The following is a 24,410-nucleotide window of genomic DNA, read 5'->3' as shown; positions in this document are numbered from 1 at the left end:
CGTAAACTTAGCTCCATCTACCTGCCTTTTCCCCATAACCCTCAACTTCCCTACTATGTAAAAATCTATCTAACTGTATCTTAAATATATTTAGTGAAGAAGCCTCAACTGCTTCCCTGGGCAGAGAATTCCACAGATTCACCACTCTCTGGGAAAAACAGTTTCTCCTCATCTCCATCCTAAATCTTCTCCCCTAAATCTTGAGATAATGTCCCCTAGTTCTAATCTCACCTACCAATGGAAACAACTTTCCTACTTCTATCTTATCTATCCCTTTCAAAATTTTGTATGTTTCTATAAGATCCCCTCTCATTCTTCAGAATTCCAGAAAGTACAGTCCCAGGCATATAGCTCCAGAGTATAATCTCTCCTCACAGGCTAGCCCCTTCATCTCTGGAATCAACCTGGTGAACCTCTTCTGCACTGCCTCCAAAGCCAGTATATCCTTCCTCAAGTATGGAGACCAGAACTGCACACAGTACTCCAGGCACACATTACTGCTTCACCAGTACCCTGTATAGTTGCAGCATGGCCTCCTTGCTCTTGAATTCAAACCCTTTAGCAATGAAGGACAACATTCCATTTGCCTTTTTAATAACCTGTTGTACCTGCAAGCCAACTTTTTGCGATTCATGAACAAGCACTCCCAAGTCTCTCTGCACAACAGCATGCGGCAATCTTCCAACACTGCACCTTCCCTACAATCAGGAAGATTGCCAGTTTACAATAAACAGAGCAATTCAAATCAGGCTGACTTGCAGGCAATCTGTCAATCGTCAGTGATGAGAAGGGTAGAGTTTAATTGTCATTCAGAAATAAATGAATCCCCATGAATAAAGGCAGACAAAAGTACATTCTTCTGGGGTGAATGTGCAAAACACAGCACCTACAGTCATTCACAGCACAATGCACCATTCTCCATTTCATTTAATTTTATTCTCCCATGACTTGCATTGGTTTAACTTTCTAATTTAACCTTCATTTAACCTTCCAATAACCCTTGCATTTCTGTGAACCTTCAGTGTGTTAGTCTTTCCTCCTCCAAATTCTAACTACACTCTTGCCTCAAAGATCTCTGCTTTATCTACAAACATAGAACATTACAGCACACTATAGGCCCTTCAGTCTACAATGTTGTGCCAAAATTTGAACCTACTCTAAAACACCCGCCCCCTATATAGCCCCCATTTTTTTAATCATCCATGTGCCTATCTGAGTTTCTTAAATGCCCCTAATGTATCTGTCTCTACCACAGCTCATAGCAATGCTTTTCATGCACCCATCACTCTCTGTACAAAAAAAACATGCCTCTGACATCCTCCCTACATTTTTTTCCAATCATTTTAAAACTATGCTCCTTGTATTAGCCATTCCCACCCTGGGGAAAAGCTTCAGGCTATGTAGGATTAATTTTGGTTTCACTGAGTGGAAGACAGGAAATGTTGAATGACAATCCATTTTGTTCAACATCCAATTCCACAAGAGCTCATTAGTGATTAAATAAATCTATATAAATAAAAACTCATCCTCAATTACTCATCATAGTAAATGTGTAAAAACAGGTGCAGGAGTAGGCCATTCGGCCCTTCAAGCCTGCACCGCCATTCAGTATAACCATGGCTGATCATCCAACTGTACCTGCTTTCTCTCCATACCCCCTGATCCCTTTAGCCACAAGGGCAGTATCTAACTCCCTCTTAAATATAGCCAATGAACTGGTCTCAACTGATTCCTGTAGCAGAGAATTCCACAGATTCACCACTCTCTGTGTGAAAGTTTTTCCTCATCTTGGTCCTAAAAGGCTTCCCCTTTATCCTTAAACTGTGACCCCTCGTTCTGGACTTCCCCAACATCGGAAACAATCTTCCTGCATCTAGCCTGTCCAATCCCTTTAGAATTTTATACGTGTCAAGAAGATCCCCCCCCTCAATCTTCTAAATTCCAGTGAGTATAAGCCTAGTCAATCCAGTCTTTCTTCATATGAAGGTCCTGCCATCCCAGGAATCAATCTGGTGAACCTTCTTTGTACTCCCTCTATGGAAAGAATGTTTTTCCTCAGATTAGGGGACCAAAATTGCCCACAATACTCTAGCTGTGGTCTCACCAAGGCCTTGTACAACTGCAGTAGAACTTCCCTGCTCCTGTAATCGAATCCTCTTGCTATGAATGCCAACATACCATTTGCCTTTTTCACCGCCTGCTGTACCTGCATGCCCACCTTCAATGACTGGTGTACAATGATATCTAAGTCTCGTTGCACCTCCCCTTTTCCTAATCGGCCAATTCTCTATCCACATCAATACCATACCCCCAGTACAGTGTGCTTTAACTTTGCACACTAATCTCCTGTGTGGGACCTTGAAAAAAGCCTTTTGAAAATCCAAATACACCACATCCACTGGTTCTCCCCTATCCACTCTACTAGCTACATCCTCAAAAAATTCTATAAGATTTGTCAGACATGATTTTCCTTTCACAAATCCATGCTGACTTTGTCCAATGATTTCACCTCTTTCCAAATGTGCTGTTATCTCATCTTTGATAACTGACTCTAGCATTTTCCCTACCACCGATGTCAGGCTAAACAGTCTATAATTCCCTGGTTTCTCTTTCCCTCCTTTTTTAAAAAGTGGGGTTACATTAGCCACCCTCTAATCCTCAGGAACTAATCCAGAATCTAAGGAGTTTTGAAAAATTATCACTAATGCATCCACTATTTCTTGGGCTACTTCCTTAAGCACTCTGGGATGCAGACCATCTGGCCCTGGGGATTTATCTGCCTTTAATCCCTTCAATTTACCTAACACCACTTCTCTACTAACATGTATTTCCCTCAGTTCCTCCATCTCACTAGACCCTCAGTCCCCTACTATTTCCGGAAGATTATTTATGTCTTGCTTAGTGAAGACAGAACCAAAGTAATTATTCAGTTGGTCTGCCATGTCTTTGTTCCCTATGATCAATTCACCTGTTTCTGACTGTAAGGGACCCACATTTGTCTGCACCAATCTTTTTCTTTTCACATATCTATAAAAGCTTTTACAGTCAGTTTTTATGTTCCCTGCCAGCTTTCTCTCATAATCTTTTTACATAAAAGGCATTCCATAAAAGGCTAATGAATGGTAAGTGGCAATGGAAAATACCTATTGCTTTCAATTCTTGTAACACAACACCAGAATGCAAAAATTGCTGATATATATGGGCTACAAATTTAATAGGCCTCATTTAACGTACAGAACATACAATTGTGATGAGGAAGTTGCAACAAAATAAATGGTTAGCACACAGTGGTATGCAAATATGTCACAAAGTAGACATGCCTGTGCTTTAATAAGCTTCAAATCAATTATGCGCAAACACAATAATAAATATGGCAACTAAGCGAATATAGCAGCAGTCCCACATGCAAAATCTTTACTTGGCATAATTGCCAGTTTCTTTTGATTTGTAAATGGAATACACATTGTTCGAGATTGCATTTGTTTAGCCACCAATGGGCCATGTATGAAACCAATTACAAATAATATTGATGCCAAGAGATATGATTGGCATATGATCAAAATCAATCCCATTCATGGTAATCCTATTTGAAGGTATAATTCACCTTGATTTAAAAAAATAAAGTACATTCATACAGATTTAATGCAAAACCTAAAATTGCTAAAGTGAAAGACAAATTTACTAAAATTCAGTGAGTTCCTTGACATTAAGAAAAATATTTGGTTTTGTTCAAGTATCACAATCAAATGATGCACTGGCATGGTATTAGAATTAAAATCAAAACAATGTTATTTCACTGCGTAATTCTGATATCGATCCAAACCAGTTCTGCTGCATTCTGCAAATATTTACAGGAAATGGCATTACTTCGGTAATACCACAGTTCCTTCAAAGAAATGAAACCAGTTGCTTTCGAAACTACTGTGGACTGGAAAGTGGGTACATTAAGACACATCACAAAAGGTTATTTCTGGCATTTTAATTAATGATCAAATCTAAAGCTTTTTGAAAATTTACAACTCTTTATAATGAATCCGGTAACTTGCCACTCCATCTCTTACGATTAAATACATTTCTACCATAACGAGAATTGGATAGGTTGAAAACCTATTCCAGACCTTTGTTAGCTTTATTCTTGAAACAATATACAGTATATACAAACATGGAGGAAGTTCAACAGATATGGTGTATGAGTGAAGAAAGAAGAGAAGTCCAAGCAGGTTGTCAGAGTAGATTGCGATCAAATTAGATAGTGTACCTCAACTTCACTTATCTGCCTTTGATTCATGGCCTCAGTATAGCTACCTAGCAAATAATTGTCACTCATGTTGCTTAGCCTAAACACATTATATGTGGAGCTGGGTCTCTTTATTATATGAGGAGCCATAAATGAATCTGAACTGCTCCTTTCAAAGCAAATATCACCTTTTCTAAACTTATGGCAGTAGGAAAGGTAAATGACGAATAGCTTGAAGATAATATTTTTTAAATTGATGTTCTGAGGCCTCCAATAAGCACTATTGACTGCAGTTATTTAGAGGCTTAATTATACCTTGTAAATATTAGCATGTAAAAGTACTTAAAACTTAAAACAGAATGTGTGATTATAACACTCAGAAGTGTTAATATATAAAGTAATAAGTGTTTTGAAAAATATATATCAGCAAGGGTGTAATTCAGAATCATTTTAATCCTGACAATCAATTTGATCCTGCCAGTCCCTAGGTTCAAAAAATTTCACAAACACGCCAAATCTATCCAAATAGATTAGGAATAGGAACTACTACATTTAAGAATGTTGACCAAATGATGAAAATTTAGCTAGAATTGGATAATTCTCAGCAAAATGGCAAAACAGAAAGATCCAGAAATACAGATGCCTGAAAGCATAATTGAGATATCAATAATAGGAAATTGGGTTAGTTTTTTAGTGTGTGATATATTTCACAAATAAGTAATGGGTTAAAATATGTATCAGTACTGGACACAAGAACAAAGCTGGAACTAATTTAGCTCACCTCTGCCAAAAAACTAACATTTATCTAGTTGGAAAATACAATGGATGAAAATAAGTTCTTCAGTTGAAACTGAATCCAACTTCAGTTGGATTGCATTTACCAGATGCAAGTAGGTTCAAAAGAAAAACTGAATTTTCTAGAAGAACTTGCATTTAGTGTTTTTAGTAAAAATGATCAAGGAATTTAACTGGAAATTCTAACAAATTCAGAACTCATTGATAAGATGAAGAATAATTTATGTAGAATTTATACTACTCTAGTATAAGCTTCATGAAAGTAGCTGTCTTATGAAGTAGCTGTCATTACTTTTCTAACCAACTTGCAGCTGAAAGGTACAAAGTAGTTAAAAGAATACTTTCCTTTTTCACATAATTGCTAATGACCATTAGCCCAGCAGATTTTCCTTCAGGAGATTTGAGGAGATTTTAAAAATGGTTAATTCTTACCTTTTCCTTCCTATCTATTTTCTCCCTCAAACCATTTTTTCTGTGTCCAATTTGAATTTGAGATCACTTTAAGTTTACCCTCACGCTATGTCTCTCCTTTGTTTATTTCCCCATCCTGAAGGTACATACTCATAGTTTGACATTGTTGTTTACTGTGGCCTCAGATAGTATGTTTCCCACAGTGCACCACAACTAGTTCACACTTCAACTCTCAATATTTTTAAAACTTTGACTTGCAGCATTGAGAATTTTGAGCTGCACAGCAAAACCTGACTTAGTGAATAATCAAATCAAAGAAACAAAGGGAAAGCAGCGAGATCACATTCTTTAGGCCTGTTGCAGCACTATTCAAACTGGGTGGCATGAGATGAGGAACTCAGTGAGTCAGGGAGCATCTGTGGAAGGAAATGACGTTTCCAGTGAAGACCCTTCACATGGATTCAGCACAGACCTTGGGTGAAGGGTGGATGAAGTAACCTTTATAGATACTCGTTCACATACAGACACTGTTTAGTTTGAAGCTGCAACTCAAAAATAATGGCTGCAACATATGCTAAATAAGCATGCTAAATGGCATGCTAAATAAGATAACGCTTCCTTCAGGTATGGGGCATTCACCTTCATTATCTTTTGGACATGGTTACAAACACAATGTGCACATGAAATAAATTCCATTGCACGTCCTGCACATTTTTGTGTGCACACGTCAATGGCCCCCTGCATCACCTGGAAGCCCGTGACTGTTGAAAATTGTTGTGCTTGATCTGTCAAGCGCTTTCCAGCCAAGGTGACGATGACAGATTTGGCTCAGTTTCAATGCCGAATCTTTGATAGTTTCCAAGCAGAGGTACAATGTAAACAGACACATATAACTAAATTCCCATATTTCACCCAGAAAAGTGGCAGAAGAAACAGAGTTTCAGAGTGACAACAGCCTTCTTTGCCACCTAGAGGCATTCACGTCTTGTTCTGTGGCTGCAGGTGTGACTTGTCAAGAACCTCTCTGAAGAAGCGTCACCACTTCCAGCATTAGAACAGAGCTAATAATAGTCAGCCCTTCTCACCATCCCCTTCTCCATCTTCAAGCACGGCACTCTCCTTGTAGACCTTCCCTGCGACATTGAATAGATGGAAAAATTGCCAAAAAAGCTCCCATGTATGAAGGGCTTATACCTTCAGCCACTGTTAAGGCTGTTAAGGCTTGATCCAGCAATCAAGGTTCAGAAAATCTGTACAACCAGAGCTCTATGTTTTCATTTAGTAACTGTCAGGGAATTAACTTAATTAAATTAAATCAATCAATCGACTGAGACAGACTTTGAAGTACAGAGAAGACCTTTATTTGTGATATCACGGGGAGCAGCTCTGCTAACTGTGGTATATCCATCGGCTATACATCAAGCATTTCCTTTTGTATCTTTTAGCTACATTGCATTCATGACAAGAACATAATATTCTGTACATATTAGTTGTGGTGGACTTAAGCTAGACCCAACATGCAATATTATGTATTGAATGCTAACTTAAAGCTTTTCCTCCACAGTAACGGATGATAACCTTTAAACACTGCACGTGGCAGGGTGAGACAGTGATCTTCCACTGTTAAAAAGCCAGCTTGCTGTGTGTTTTGCACATCACGATGAATGATTGCAAATCCAGTTTGTTGGCACTGGCACCAGATCCCCACGATCTACCCACTCTAGACATTTCTAATGGGGATGAGTTATTACTAAATTAGCAGGCAATTTGAATCCTGCTGAACGTGTACATGTAATTTAGGTAAATTGCACCCAAATTGTGCAGGAATTATGCCCACTCTGACATTTCTGTTTGAAAAGCCTATCATTTTAAAGTTTTGTTTTACCACCAATAGCATGCTGTGTCTTTCTTCTTCTTTTAATGTATTTTCATTATTCTTTTCATGGGTAACAAATTTATTTAATTTACTGAAAATCTCTGAAATTACCCTCATAGTCAATAAATACTATTTGAGATGTACTTGAGAAAGACCTACCTTCTCATACAGTCCAGTGCTCGGACAAAATAGTCCGGATGTAGGCTATGTTCTTCTTGCAGAATGACACATTGCTCCAACGTTACTGACATGGACGTCCTGTCTTTGGCACTTTTACAGCTTGTAAAACGTATTCCATTGAGCCTTCGGCAAATCTAACCAGGATTCAAAATGACTTGAATTACTGGAGTTGTTTCTTGAAAGTCTTCACAGTCACCTTGAAATAGTACGTTAACGTTTGGATTAACAAATTAAGATTTTTTTATTTGCTAGTGGAGTCCAAAGAAAGGGACCTTAAGTGTAAGAGAGTCATTAATAAATTCAATAAAGAATTCCAGAGGAACTTCTTCACTGAGAGAATGAGTATGGTCACATTTACGAACGTTTAGATGAGGGCATGAGGAAGGAGTGGAAGGAAAGGCAGCTAGGTCTACATAAATCAGGATGGGTAGAGGATTGTAGTTAGCATGAGCACCAGAGCAGAACAATTGACCCCAATGGTCTGTCTCTGTACTGATTCTCTATGCAGTTTCATAAAGAGTTGGAAAATAACTTTAATACATAGAAGGACATAGAGATTACATTGTAGCATTCTATAAAGCTATATTTAATACATTTGCCTGAACCTCTTCTTTTAGTTGAATGGAACAATAAACCATACTAATGTTTCACTGAGCAGAGAATTTTAACTTAGAAGTTAAGCATAAAGAGATGACTATAATTTCATAGCTACAATCTATTGTGGGTCAGATTTATTTCACAATATCCTCCCAGATGTCATTAAAATTGTGACACTGTGCTTTGTTCCTTAGAATTATCTGACAATCACAAACAATTGATTAATTCTGCATTTAAGCCCATGTGGAAAAGTTCCAAACTTGTGAAAATATAGTCCATATTTTGAATTTGCAACAAGTGGGGATTGGATGTGAGTATGGACTGACAGGACAGGTGAAGGCAGAAGGAATAACAAAGAAGGAAGTAGTTCAGGACACATAGTCATGAATTCAATACCAAAAGCAGTTTAAAGGATAAAGAAGTTCAGTAATGAGGTACATTCATCTACAATTTGTTGTGTCCATCCTGACTCTCTCTCCTCAAGCCTTCTTCAACACATCAGATTGCAACCAGCTCCTTGTCCATCTCTCTCTGTTCCCTATTGACTCTCAGCTCCAGTCTTATGGCCTTACTCTCTCATCCTCAACAACTGTCTCCATCCACATCTTCAATGAACAACAGTACTCTTCTTGCGAGTTTATTCCTCCCCTCCCCATAGTAAAGAGCAAAGTCATGTATTCCCAGTCGACCGTTCCAGTGAAGATATGGCTGGACATCAGTAGTCTCCCTTTCCTTAGTTGTCAGAGATATGGAGACAAAGTGTCTTGGCTACCTGGTAATAACATATCAGAAATATCACAAGGCATACAACTTCCCACTCACTTTTATTTGACAATCAACAGTGAGTGAAATATTTATACGAAACATTTTCGTCCTGACTGTTCTAATTCACGTCTTTAATTTGGCACAGGTCTTTATGCAAATGGTCCAGAACAATCACCACTGAAGATGCATCATCACAGGGCTCACGTAGTCCATGAAAGCACATCAGAATGGTAGCTAGCTGGGATTTCACCTGATGATTCACAAGTGAACTAAGCCGGTGGGAAGAGGAAGGGATCCCCTGCAAAGACTGTCAGAGATTCACAGGAGACTTCAAGCTATGCTTGATGAATATAACAGCATAGAAACAAGCAACAGTTCCAGGCTTCCCAGTTCACATTTCCAGAATTCCTAATTGATCCCCTTGCCTGTCCTGTTGTTAACTTCACTCTAGCTCTAATACTAGCACACTACTGTTAATTTCATACTTCATCTTGATATGTGTAACAATGCCTATTCTCCAAGCATTTCTATTGCCCCTGGCAGTTTTTTTTGTCATTTAACTATTGCTGCCCTCCATCACATCCCTTCTGTTCTCCCCTTCCATCCTCTTTTTCTCTGCACCTTAAGACTTGTTTTATTACTAACTTCCTCCAGTTCCACTGAAAGATCATCAATCCGTAGCTTAAGAAAGAGAAAATGAAGGAAGCAGTTAGCATGTTAGGCAGCATCTGAATCAATGTTTCAGGTCGATGGCTTTCTATCAAAACTGAAATTACATTACTGATGAAAAGTAATTGTACTAAAATATTAACTTGCTTTCTCCCTCCACAGCTGCTGCCGATTATTGTCATTTCAGTTTAATTTTCTTTAAAAATTTAGGTTTGATTTTAGATTTCCAGTAACTAAGCCATTTTGATTTTAGCTAAAAAATATCTGCACAAGAGAGGAAGAAACCAGCAAATTTCAATGCAGATTAATATAAATTCTCAAATCAAAGAAAAATGCCACACCAAACTGGTGAAAGGTGGGCTGTATTGCAAATTGGAAATAACCATACAGAGCACACAGCCATACTTGTGGATCATTAAATTCTATAGTATTGTAAAAGATAGTCTATGGTAAAGAATACATTTTACAGAAACTAGATCAAACCAAAATGCTGACTGTTGCAACACCATCAATATAGCACGGTAAAACCTTTATCGCAACATATTACAGCTTGGTGAGACTAACTGAGACACAGATTACTACAAACTGGTTTAACATGTGTTGATAAATCAATAGATGCTGTACTTTCAATCACTACACAAATGTCACTGAACTCTACTGATGCCTCTAAAAGGCATTCTGTCACCATATAGGCTCACAAAAGCCTTGCAGACAACTGACATGACATTTTAGTAAGTCATATACCATTACAGGTTGGCAAAACCCACAGATTGGATTAAAATACATAGATAATATTAAGATTATATAAAAGTAGAAACTTCTGGAAACACTCATCATTGTCAGCCAGCACCTCAAAAGTGAGGAAGTAAAAGATAATGTTTAGGATTGGTGTACAGAATTCTTGAAGATTTATGAATGGGAGTCCTGTCTGTTCCTTAATAAATCCAACAAATTCCAGTTTGCTGATAAATTAATCTCGTTTTATAAACTGAGTGATATTCACCATTGTGGCTGTTAGATAGTTTGGGTGTGGTTGTCAAGAGACCTATTTTTAAGTTGCTGTGGAAACAGCGACTGCTAAATTTTCATGCAGCTGGGACTTACATCATTATAAAAAATCCTATGAATAAACTGATAATAATGTCCAAGATTTTACTTGATTTACTGGCTTTGTTGTTATGGCAATTGAACGAAAATGCAGAAGAACGTCAGCTGTCCAACTTTGATTAAGTGCTCCCTACTCTTGAGATTACTTTCAATTATTAGAGAAATTTCAATTGTGAAATTGGTTAGCAGATGTTCTTATTCAACTTGTGCCAATCAAAATGAAATAATAGGGAACCATTAAGTTCATTTCAAAATCTCATTTAAGCCTGTAATACTCAGCATGGCATTGGCAAAGTTTTTTTTTGCAACAGAACAGAAGAGACACTTTGATGTGCATTAGATGAGGTCAAGCCACCAAACAGAATTCAGGGATTCATCTTTGGACCTCAGGGTGTACCTTAGGATAATGTTTTAACACTGAAGCTGCAATGTATTCAAACAGTTGAAAACTGTTCATCACTTACAGTAAGTTAAAGACAATTCATACTTGGGGAATGCTTCCAGAGTCTATCATACTCTGGCACTGTGTGGAATTACCTAAAGTTTAAATCTACCACCAAATTAAGAAGAAGACACCTGATGTATAATTATAGGAAATTAGCAGACATAAACCTTGAGCAGTTTTATTCTGTGTTTTGACAAGTAAAGGATAATATACAACTCACTAAGGAAACCAAGACTGATGAACTGTGTCACTGAAGATAAATTGTTCATTTTATAAGTTTGCAGCTTCAATATTTCTTATCATAGTAACTGTGAAGAAACACAGTGCAGAGAGTCAGCAAGGAGAGCACAGCTGAACTAATCGTGCTCATACCATTGCTGAAAGACGATACAGAGTAGAAGGCATGGCACTAGAACAGCAGAGTAGACTTAGGTGAACTGCGCTTGGAGGCTGGGTTAACCTAGTCAGTGAAAAATGCTTTCAGACAGGTTGAGTATTTGAGGAATGGTAATTTGCAGCTACCATCAGCTAAAATGGTCATCTGCTGTAGTGACGTATTCAAGTGATTTGTAATGGTAGTGAGAAAATTGATAGTCTTTGTAGGATACAACAAATACGCAACTTTAATATATTTGGTTATGGGATCATAATCATGAAGGATAAAGTTGAAGTTCAATAAGGGATAGAATGCTCAGAACCTTGTAATCACATCATGCAAAAGGAATCATATGGCAAACTTCATCTTTCTCCACATTTTCTTTCTTTTCATTTTTCCCTAATACAATCAAGTGTGAAGAGTTGGGAGGACGAACCAGGGTGGGACCTATACGTGAATGGTTAAGCACTAAGGAGTACTGTAGAACAAATGGACCCTTGAAAATGGTATCATGGGTAGATAGGGACAGAAAGAGAGTTTTTGACACATTGGCCTTCATAAATTGGCGTACTGAGTACAAGAGATGGTATGTTATGTTGAAGTTATATAAGGCATTAGGTGAGGCCTAATTTGGAGTATTGTGTGCAGTTCTAGTCACCTACCTACAGGAAAGATATCAATAAGATTTAAAGAGTATAGAGAAAACTTACAAGGATGTTGCCAGGACTTGAGGACCCAAGTTATAAGGAAAATCTGAATAGGTTAGGATTTTAGAATGAAGGGAGATTTGATAGATATTTACAAAATAAAGAGGTGTATAGACAGGGTAAATACAAGCAGGCTTTTTCCACTGAGGTTGGGTGAGACTAGACCTAGAGGTTGTAAGTTAAGGGTGAAAGATGAAAGGTGAAATATTTGAGGGGAACATGAGGGGAAACTTCTTCAGTGAGAGGGTGGTATGAGTGTGGAAAGAGCTGAGAGCAGAAGTGGTGGATATGGGTTCAATTATAACATTTAAGAGAAGATTGAATAAGTGCATGGAGGGGAGGGGTATGGAGGGCTCTGGTCCAGGTGAAGATCAATGGAACTAGGCAGATGACAGTTCAGCATGGACTAGATGGGCTGGAGGGCCTTTCAGTGCTGTAGCACTCTATCTCAGCGACCCTAACTTGCAGCCCAGTCAAAGGAGAAGCTTCCCTTATTATGTATGTGTTAAAAATTAAAAGAAAGTAAAATGTCATTATTAAGCCTGGAATTCTCACCATAGAACAAGGGTATGAAGGAACAAGGGATTTCAGTCTACACATAATTGCAATGTAAGAATTCTGATTATCCAAGTGTGAAAATACACATCCAAACTCAGCAACTACATGCATCCCAGATATCTAGAATTTAGTGATCAAAATCTTTAATGAGCCTGAAACAAAGTACACCATTGTAAACGACATCCCATTACGTGGGTTTCATCAACAGTTTGAAAATGAGGGAATTTCAACCATAGACAGGAAAATTCAATGTAAACATGGTTCTTTTCCACTGATGCAAACTTCAATGATTTCCAGAGAGAGTCTCTTCAAGAGGAACTGTAACTTTCAGGGGCACAATAGTCTGGATGTAGCAATAGGTTTAAGATAAGAAATGTAAATATAGCTCTGAATCTCTGAGATCTGCAATAGGGGGTGGAGTTTCAAGATGGCGACGTAAGCATCTGCCTTTTAGGCGCTCTTTATTTTTTTAACTATAATCACCCTTTAATTAGATCTTTTCGAACTTAATCATATGAGTTGCTACCTTTGATTGACCCTTTTTTCCTAAAATAATAGTTGATCTAATCTTGTCAAACCTAAAATGGCTACAAGTAAGAAATCGGCTAAGGATCCTGTATCCATCGACGCAATTTCTGATCTTTTGGACATTAAACTGGATGTTAAATTTGCGGGTATGGAAGGTAAATTGGACAATAAACTGGATGCTAAATTTGCGGGTCTGGAAGGCAGACTAGAAGGTAAATTGGACAGTAAACTGTTAAATTTGGAAAGGAGGATTATTACAAAAATATCCGATCTTGAAGGAGTTGTTAAATCGCTTGAAACTAAGTTTCAGTCGCAGGCGTTAGTGGTTCAGCAGCTTGGAAATAAGATCACGACTCTTGAACAATCAATTTGTGAAAAAGCACGTACAATTGAAGTGTTAGAGAAGAAGATAGAGTCGACTGCTAAAACTTTAGATCAGTATAAGTTTAAAATTACTGATCTTGAAAATCGTTCTCGCAGACAGAATTTGCGCATCATCGGAATTCCCGAAAAAGTTGAGTCCGGTGATTTAACTGAATTTTTCTCTAAATTACTGTGGGAAATTTTCAGTGGTGAAGGTTTGAAAAATGAACCTGTTATCGACCGCGCTCATAGAGTTGCGAGGCTTTCGTCTGTGCCTGATAAACCTCGAGCGGTGATTGTTCGCCTTCATTATCCTCGTGAGAAAGAGCTTCTAATTCGATTAGCTCGTAAAAAAGGTATGATCTCCTACAAAAATTACTCATTTCGAATTGTTGAGGATTATTCTTATGAAGTAATGAAAGCCAGGATCGCTTTTAAACCAGTGATGGCAGAGATTCATTCGATTGGATTTAAACAAGCTTTAATGTATCCAGCGAAGCTTAGAATTGTGCTGCCCGACAACAGTCTACACTTTTTTAACACTCCTGAAGAAGCGAAGAAATTTGTTGAAGAATATCGATCCTCTAGTGCAACTTGAACTATGAGTTACATTGAAGATTTTTTTTTGGAGAGAGGATGTCATTTCATTTTAAGTTTTAACCCTGGAAGTTGGGTTATAACTTTTTATTTTGAACTATGGATCTGGGTCTTTTTTTTTTACTACTATTATTATTGCTTATAGATGCTGTTTTAATTTTTATAATATCCTTTTTTATACACGTTTGTATTTTGTAATAATGAATTATTTTTTCAAAATGTCGTTTCTTCTTCCCATAAGTCTTTACTTTTTATAAGCGTTTATTTGCTTGCCTGTATTTAGAAATGGAACAAAGGTTTTGAATTCTTTTTTTTTAGTCTTTTTTTTATATATGTTGTAGTGTCTAGTAAATCTTTTTTTTTTAAAAAAAAAATTCTATTTTGATAACTTTTTTTTTACTAAATTTTCTTATTAGATTGCTGAATTTATATTCATATTTTGTAATATGGCTTTCTCAAAATGTCGTTTCTTCTTCCCATAAGTCTTGGCTTGTGAAACGTCATCTTTGTATCTGAATATGGAATTTCTTTTTTAAAGGTGTATTACATTTTTAAACTTTAATGTTCATTTTTTTTTTATTAATGATTTTTCTGGTTTTACTATTTTAGTTTTTTTTTGATTTGTCTGATATGTGTGTGTATGTGTATGTATATATATATATGTAGGTATATATATATATATATATTTTTTTTTTTTGCAACTCTATATTTTAATTAGGGTGTTATATAGTTTTTTCTTAAAAAAATTTTCTTATGGAGCTGCCATCTTGAAATGGGGGTAATATTAGTATTAGTTTATGCGCCTGCCGCTTGGCTTTCTTTCAAAGGGTGGGGGGAGGGGGGAGGGATCTTTTTTCATGCTTTTGCTTTTTATTTTTTTGCTTTTAGTTTATGGGCTGACTTTAAATTGTTAATATTGTTGAGGTGTCAGGATCTCCGGTTGCTCCTGAATCAATTTTCCTTCTTCCTAAATTGTGGGTTATGTGTCTTTTTAACCTTTTATGATACACACAATTAATATTGGTATGATGGATAAATCTATTAACTTTATCTCGTGGAATACTAATGGTTTAAATCATCCGATTAAATGTAAAAAAATATTTAAAGTATTCCATAGATTGAACGCTAATATTATTTTTGCACAGGAGACCCATATTAGGAGGGAGGATAATCAACGTTTTTTTAGGTTCTGGAAAGGACAACAATTTCACTCAAATTGTACCGCTAAAATTAGGGGTGTGTCTATTTTTATAGACGCCTCAATTTCGTTTACACATTATGAAATTATTTCTGATCCACAGGGTAGATTTTTGTTGATAACTGGTTCACTTTTTAATCGGAAAGTTGTTTTAGTTAATATTTATGCTCCAAACTTCGATTGTCCTGAATTTTTTAAACGTTTATTTACTTCTCTTCCTAATTTGAATGAATATATGTTGATTATGGGTGGAGACTTTAATTGTTGTTTGAATCCTTCGATGGATAGATCTAAACCTATTCGAACTCTTCCGAATAGATCAGCTTTACTTATTAATTCTTTTATGGTTGATTCTGGAATTACTGAAATATGGCGGTTTTTGAACCCTAAAGATAAAGAATTTTCATTTTTTTCACATGTATATCATAGTTATTCTAGAATTGATTATTTCCTTATTGATCATCGTTTATTAACAGATGTTATTGATTGTAAATACGATTCTATTGCTATTTCGGATCATGCGCCTTTGAAGTTATCTATTAAGATTCCGGACTCTTCTATCAATACTAGATCTTGGAGACTTAATGCTACTTTGCTTCAAGATCCAGAACTTATTACCTTCATAAAACAACAAATTGACTTATTTTTTTCAACAAACTATAATGAAGAGATTGACAAAGGAATACTTTGGGACTCTTTCAAGGCTTTTATTCGTGGACAAATTATTTCATATTTCGCTGGTAAAAGAAAACAAAGATATTCAGATATAGCTTTATTGGTGGATAAAATTAAAGAAATTGATAAGATTTATTCCGTTACTCCTACCAAAGAACTTTATAAGAAGAGAGTTGAGCTTCAAATGGAACATAGTTTATTATTATCTTCTTCAATTGAGAATCAATTAATTAAGACTAGGGCTCAATTTTATATTCATAGTGATCGAACTGGTAAATTGTTAGCTAATCAATTAAAAGCTATTTCGACTAAGCGACAAATTATTAAAATTCGTAAACAAGACGGTAATTTAACTACTGATTATAAAGAAATCAATAACACTTTTCAAGATTTTTATAAATCTTTATATCAATCAGAATTTGACGGTGACCGGTTTACGATGGATAATTTTTTTAATAACTTGAATATTCCTAAACTGATAGATGAAGATTGTAGCTTGCTTGATGCTCCTATTTCTATGGATGAAATAAGAGAGGCTATCTCATCAATGAATTCAGGGAAAGCTCCTGGTCCTGATGGTTTTATTGTAGAATTTTTAAAAACTTTTTCTTTATTGCTTTCTCCTTGGCTATGTGAAATCTTTAATGATGCGTTTGTTAAGAAGAGATTACCTCAATCGTTTTATGAAGCTACTATCTCTCTAATTCTTAAAAAAGATAAAGATCCTACTTTATGTGCATCTTATCGCCCTATATCATTATTAAATGTAGACTCTAAGATTCTTACAAAAATTTTAGCCATTAGATTAGAAAAGGTATTACCACAGATTATTTCAGAAGATCAAACTGGTTTTATTAGGAATCGGTATTCCTTTTTTAATATTAGAAAATTGATTAACATAATTTATACTTCATCACCTACAACCCCAGAATGTGTTATCTCATTAGATGCTGAAAAAGCCTTTGATAGAGTTGAATGGACATATTTATTTAATGCATTGAGAAACTTTAATTTTAGTCCTAATTTTATATCATGGATTAAATTAATATATTATAAACCTGTTGCTTCTGTTCTTACAAATAACTATAGATCCTCTTTTTTTCAATTATCTCGTGGTACGAGACAAGGTTGTCCTTTAAGTCCTTTATTATTTAATATTGCATTAGAACCTTTAGCTATTGCTATTCGTGAGTCTCCTAATATTTTTGGTATTACCCGTAATGAGAAGTTATACAAATTATCGCTTTATGCTGATGATTTGTTGTTATATATTTCTAATCCTAGTAGGTCTATTCCTGCTATTTTATCCTTGTTGGCTCAATTTGGTAGCTTTTCTGGTTATAAGTTAAACTTAGATAAGAGTGAGTTATTCCCTTTAAACGCGCAAACTTTATTGAGTGATAGGATGCCATTTAAAGTTGTTACTGATAACTTTATCTATTTAGGTATAAAAATCACCAAGAAATATAAAGATTTATTTGGACTGAATTTTTTACCTATGCTTCTTCAAATTCAGCAACTTACTACAAGATGGTCTCCCTTATTTTTATCATTAGTTGGTCGGATTAATGCTATTAAAATGATGATTTTACCGAAATTTTTATATTTATTCCAAGCTTTACCAATTTTTATTCCTAAATCTTTTTTTGATAATATTGATTCAAAAATTTCCTCATTTGTGTGGCAAAATAAAAATCCTAGGTTAAGCAAAAGGCAATTACAAAAGTCTAAAAAAGATGGTGGTCTAGCTTTACCTAACTTTAGATTTTATTATTGGGCGAATAATATTCGTAACCTAATGTACTGGAAACTAGATTTGGATTCATCTGTGTGCCCACAGTGGGTAAATTTGGAATGTAGTGAGGTTAAGGGATATTCTATATTTTCCGTTCTTGGTTCTTTTCTTCCTATTGATTTAGCCAAATTCAATAAACAGATATCTAACCCTGTTGTTAAACATACACTACGAATTTGGTTTCAATTTCGCAAATTCTTTAATCTGAAAAACTTTGCTCTGGACAGCCCTATTTTATGTAATTTTTTTTAAACCTTCATTGACAGATCAAGCTTTTAGTATATGGAAAAGGAAAGGTATAAAATGTTTTCGTGATCTTTTTTTTGAAGGTACTTTGATGTCCTTTGATCAACTATCCAACAAATTTGAATTACCTAAATCTAATTTTTTTAGATACTTACAAATTAGAAATTTCTTACATAAAATTCTTCCATCTTTTCCTAATTCAACTCCATCGGATTTTTCAGATTTGATTTTTACTTTTAATCCTTGTCAGAAGGGATTAGTAGCTTTTATTTATAACATGATTATGAAGATACAGCCAGAAATATCGGATAGAATTAGACAAGAATGGGAAAAAGAACTTCGATGTAATATATCAACAGATAAATGGGAAAAAATTTTACAAATGGTTAATTCCTCCTCTATTTGTGCTAAACATGCTTTAATACAATTTAAAATTGTACATAGAGCTTATATGTCTAAAGATAAGCTTGCCCGATTTTATTCGCATATTAATCCTCAATGTGACAGATGTCACTTAGAAGTGGCTTCATTGACTCACATGTTTTGGACATGTCCCACTTTACATAACTATTGGAAGGACATTTTTGATGTCATTTCCTCAGTATGGAATATCGATTTACAACCCCATTTTATTACTGCAATTTTCGGTATACCAAATGAAGATGGCAATCAGCTTTCCCCTTCAATCAGACGAATGATTGCCTTTGTAACATTAATGGCCAGAAGGTCTATATTACAAAACTGGAAAGAAGTAAATCCTCCTACTACATTTCAGTGGTTCTCCCAAACTATTTCTTATTTGAGTTTGGAAAAAATCAGAAGCACTATCTTTGATTCTTCAATTAAATTTGAAGAAACCTGGGGACCATTTATTCGACACTTTCATATGAATTAATTTGGCCTATTTCAGATCCTTTTCTCTACTTATCCTTGTTCAGGTATGGAGTTCCGGAGTTCTTTTCTTGACACCTTTATATATTTATAAAGTGCTATTATTGCCCATGTTAGTTTTAGTTTAGTATTTTTTTTCATTATATATTTTTTCTCATATATAATTTCAATTTTTTTTTCTTTTTTCGATGATTATTTTTGTTTTTTTTCATATATATTTATATAGACTTGATTGATTTATGTACCTTTTGTTGATGGATGTTTTAATAGGATATTATTATCCTATTACTAATGTAATCTCAAGTTTATTGAATCTGTAATCTTTTCATTATTATGTGTTGTTTTTTTTATATATGAAATTTAATAAAAAGATTGAAAAAGAAAAGAAAGAGATCTGCAATAAGTTAGCAGCGTGACAAACTTTAAAATTTAACAACCCATTCACATAGTTTCTGAAAACTGCTTCAAAAAAGTAAGGCAAGAGCAGAGTGGTAAGGAAGCATGCTGATCCAACACATTGAAGTATGCAAAATAATCACATTTTTAAAGCCGTCCTTTTAAAATACTGTTCATTCATAGCAGTTTTCGTAAACTTTGATACTCTCTTGGTGATTTCTGAATAACAATGTATATGGTGCTCTGTCTGCATTAGATTAGACCTTCGTAAAGCACCTATAAGACCAGCAACAACCTCGTCCTACAGATATTTCCCAAGGTCTAATCTAATGCAGACACAACTGCTAGCAGAGAGGTGCAGCTCACAAAAGGCCAGACCTCTGACACAGGTTTCATAGACAGATATGGAATTTCTTGACACCAGGAATGGCAAGTGGCTGCACCAGATGCTGCTAAACAAGTTGAATATTTGAGCTGAACGTTTGCACGTAATGCAACGCATACATTATGGCAACACTTTGCCCGCAGTTACCATGGCAACAATGATGTAATCTCACACAAGTAATGTTCAAAATTCAAAAGTAAATTTATTATCAAAGTACATATAGTATACAGCATGTCACCATATACTACCCTGATCTTGCAGGCATTCACACTAGAACAAAGAAATACAACAATATAATCACTGAAAAGCTACAAAGACTGGCAAGCAATCAATGTGCAAAACAAGATAATCTGTTCAAATACCAAAAAATTTTATTAGATAGAAAGATTGAAAACATGTGTTGTAGAGTCCTTGAAAGTGAGTTCATAGATTATGAAATAGGTTCAGTGTTGAGATGAGTGAAGTTATCCATGGTGGTTCAGGAACCTGATGGTCAAAGTATACTAACGTTCATGAACCTAGTGATGTGCGACCCAAGGCTCCTGGACCTCCTTCCAGATGGCAACACTGAAAAGAGTGCATGGCCTTGATGGTGGTGGTTCCTTTTTTAAATATATTTTTTATTAAATTTTTAAGAGAATTACATACAATGAATAGAATAATAGAGTAATGAAAATTAATATTAGCCCTTCCCCCCTTAACATCCCTGTCTAAAAAAATGAGAAAATAAAAAAAAGAAAGAAAGAAGGATTGCCTGGATATCAGAGAATCCCCACATGCTCCATGGAGTTCAAAATAACTTTAGTATATATCTTTATTTTTTCCCCAAATAACTAATAATTTTATCTTCAAAGGACCTATATATTTAATCCTATCTTTTGTAGATAGGGGTTTCAAATTTTCAAAAATATATCATATTCATTTCTTAAATTATATGTAATTTTTTCAAGTGGAATGCAGCTAAATATTTCATTATTCCAACGGTCCATAGTTAAGTATGAATCTGATTTCCAAGTAACTGCAATAGCTTTTTTGGCTACTGCCAATGCAATTTTTATAATTTTTTTCTGATATTTATTCAATTTAGGTTTCGGTATTATCCCTTCAATATCGCCTAATAAAAATAATGTTGGGCTATGTGGAAGTTGTATTCCAATAATTTGTTCCAGTAAAAGACGTAGATTTATCCAAAAAGGTTGAATTTTAAAACAAGACCAAGTAGAGTGTAAAAAAGTACCGATTTGTTGATTACATCAGAAACATTGGTCAGATAAATTTGGGTTTAATCTATTTATTTTTTGTGGTGTAATATATAATTGATGTAAAAAATTGTATTGTACTAATCTAAGTCGGACATTTATTGTATTTGTCATACTATCAAGACGTAGTTTTGACCAATTTTTTTTCATAAATTTTAATATTCAAATCAGTTTCCCATTTTTGTCTTGACTTATGAATTCCTGGTTTAATTGTCTGTTTTTGAATCAAATTATACATACAAGACGTAAATTTTTTACGTCTGGATGGTGGTGGTTCTTAATGAAAGATGCCGCTTTTTTGTGGTATGTGCTTGATGTTGGGGAGGGCTTTGCCTGTGATGGAATGGGCTGTATCCACAACTTTTGCAGGGTTTTCCATTGTTAGGCATTGGTGTTTTCATATTAGGCCCTGATTGAACCAGTAAGGATACACTCACTGTGCATCTACATAAGTTTCTCAAAGTTTTAGATGACATGCCAATTCTGCGCAAACTTCTAAGAAGGTAGAGGCACTGCCATGCCTTCTTTGTAATTGCATTTACATGCTGGTCCTAGGCAGCTCCTCTATGCAGGGAGAATTAAGGGAGTTACGAAACAGACACTGGATTACTACCCGTAATCTCTGGATTTTTCCCAGTGCCACGTGCTAGTCAGGCCAGGATGATGGTACACTTGAGTGAGTGGCTCAGAAAATGGTGCAGGGGGCTGGGTTTCAGATTTCAAGATCAGTTCAATCTCTTCTGGGGAAGGTATGACCTGGACAAAAAGGGCTAGTTAAACCTAAACCCAAGCGAGACGAATATCCTTGCAGGCAGGTTTGCAAGGGCAGTTGGGGAGGGTTTCAAATAACTTGGCAAGGGAATGGGAACCAGACTGATAGGGCTAAGGATGGGGCAGTTGGTATACAAGTAGATGCAGTATGAGGTGAGACTGGGAGGAAGGTCAGGCAGATGATGGGGCAAAATTGCAGTCAGTTGAAGTGTAACATGGAGTCAAAATTGAAAAGGGTGATGAATACAGGACTGAAGTTGTTATATTTGAATGTTTGACATTGTATGCATCACTGAGACGTGGCTGAAAGAAGATCATATTTGGGAGCTTAACATTCAAGGATACACATTGTATTGAAGGGACAGGCAGATAGGCAAAGGGGCTGGGTGGCTTTTGGTAAACAATGAAATCAAATCTTCAGAAGAAGTTTCCTTGGACGGAAAGATGTAGAATCCTTCTGGGTGGAGTTAAGAAATTGCAAGAGCAAAACAGCCCTGATTGGAGTTATACAGTATACAGGCCCCAGAACGGAAGCCAGGATGTGGGATACAAAGTACAACAGAAGATAGAAAAGGCATGGAGAAAGGGCGATGTTATAGGGGATTTCAATATGGAGGTAGATAGGGAAAATCAGGACGGTGCTAGATCCCTGAAGATGGAATTTGAAAAATGCCTTCAAGATTGCTTTTTAGAGCAGTTTATGGTTGAGTCTACTAGGGGAGAAGCAATTCTGGATTGGGTGTTGCGTAATGAACCGAATTTGATTATGGAGTTGAAGGTGAAGGAACCCTTGTAAGTCAGTGATCATTATACAATATTCACCCTGAAGTTGAGAGGAAGATGATAAAATCAGATGTGTCAGTATAACAGTGGAGTGAATGGAATTATAGATGCATGAGAGAGGAGCTGGCCAAGATTGATTGGAAGGGGACACTAGCAGGAATATAGACAGAACAGCAATGGCTGGAGTTTTTTGGAAGGCGTAGGACAGATACATCCCAAAGAAGTAGTATTCTATGGGGAGGCTGGGGCAACCATGGCTCATAAAGGATGGAAGTCAAAGCAAAATCTAGCAAAAAGTAGTGGGAAGTTAGAGGATTGGGAAGCTTTTAAAAACCACCAGAAGGCAACTGAAGATACCATAAGGAGAGAAGTTATGAAATATGAAGGTAAGCCAGCCAATAATATCAAAGAGGATAGCAAAAGTTTTTCAAATATAGTAAAAGAGTGGATATTGGACTGCTGGAAAATTACACTGCAGAGATAGTAATGGGGGACAAAGAAATGCCAGATAAATAAAATAAAGATTGTGGAAGACACCCGCAGTATGGCAGAAATTCAAGAGTGTCAGGGGGCAGAAGTAAGTATATTTGCTACTACTAATGAGAAGGTGCTTGGGAATCTGAAAGGTTTGAAGGTAGATAAGACATCTAGACAAGATGGACTACACGCCATTCTGAAAGAGGTAGCTGAAGAGACTGTGGAGGCATTAGAAATTATCTTTCAAGAATCACTACATTTTGGAATGGTTCTGCAGGACTGAAAAATTGCAAACGTCACATCACTCTTCAAGAAGGGAGGGAGTCAGAAGTAAAGAAATTATACGCCACTTAGCCTGATCTCAGTAGTTTGGAAGATGTCAAGGTCCATTATTAAGAATGAGGCTTCAGGGAATTTGGAGGCACATAAAATAGGACAAAGTCAGATGGTTTCCTTAAGGGGAAGTCTTGCTAGACATCTGATGGAGTTTTTTGGGGAAATAACAGGCAGGATAGACAAAGGAGAATGAGTGTATGTTATTTACTTGGATTTTTTAGTATCAGTATCACTTTTTTACCAGAATGTGAAACATTTCAGAATCGATTGTTGTTTGGTGCCAGGCATAAAACACAGGACAATACCATAACAGACAACACAATAGCAACTAACAATTTACTAGTTCAAACGGCCATGAGAAATCAACAATTAGCAGAATGGTCATATGTGCAAACATCAATAATCAGACTTAAATAAATGTGAACATATGAACAGATTAAATAATTATCAACAGAACAAGGAAATCAGGAAAGGCCATTTAACAAATGATGTGCAGGGACAGCTAGGGTATTACACCTGAGTGAGTTTTGTTGAAAGAACCTTCGGAGATGACGTGTGGTCCTGGTGGCAATTTGGTGAATAGGTGACTGCTAGGATGGGTGGAGTCAACAGTAATTTTTTCAGCTCTTCGTTCTGGTGATGAACAGACCTTTTAATGTTGGTAGCTGACAGCCAATGATCTATAAGCTGAGTGAACCACTCACAACAACCTGGAGTTAGAGAGGGAGGAGGCAGCTGGAAACAAAATGGCCTTAGATAAGGTGGCACACATGAGGCTGCTTAACACGATAAGAGCCCATGGTATTACAGGAAAGATACTAGCATGGTCAGAAGATTAGGGGCTGGCAGGAGGAAAGAGTGGGAATAATTGGGGCATTTTCTGTTTGGCTGCTGGTGACCAGTGGTATTTTGCAGGGGTCGGTGTAGGTCATCCTCGCTTCTTTTCATGTTAGAAACATAACATAGAAAATAAGTGCAGGAGTAGGC

General features: G+C 36.1%; 1 protein-coding gene across 6 annotated transcripts in view; it reads right to left on the bottom strand.

Annotated features, from left to right (window-relative positions):
* Nucleotides 1-24,410, bottom strand: part of inpp4b (inositol polyphosphate-4-phosphatase type II B) — a 786,855-nt gene that overhangs the window by 11,699 nt on the left and 750,746 nt on the right. For all 6 annotated transcript variants that reach the window (XM_059965139.1, XM_059965141.1, XM_059965142.1 and 3 more), the window contains one exon: nt 7,479-7,633. In XM_059965139.1, the coding sequence (XP_059821122.1) occupies nt 7,479-7,633 (155 nt within the window). The remainder of the gene's footprint in view (nt 1-7,478; nt 7,634-24,410) is intronic.

The sequence above is a fragment of the Hypanus sabinus genome, chromosome 3, assembly GCF_030144855.1.
Source record: "Hypanus sabinus isolate sHypSab1 chromosome 3, sHypSab1.hap1, whole genome shotgun sequence".
In the NCBI taxonomy this organism is placed as follows: Eukaryota; Metazoa; Chordata; class Chondrichthyes; order Myliobatiformes; family Dasyatidae; genus Hypanus; species Hypanus sabinus.
The sequence above is the reverse complement of the archived record's forward strand: the minus strand, read 5'-3'. Positions and strand labels throughout refer to the sequence as shown.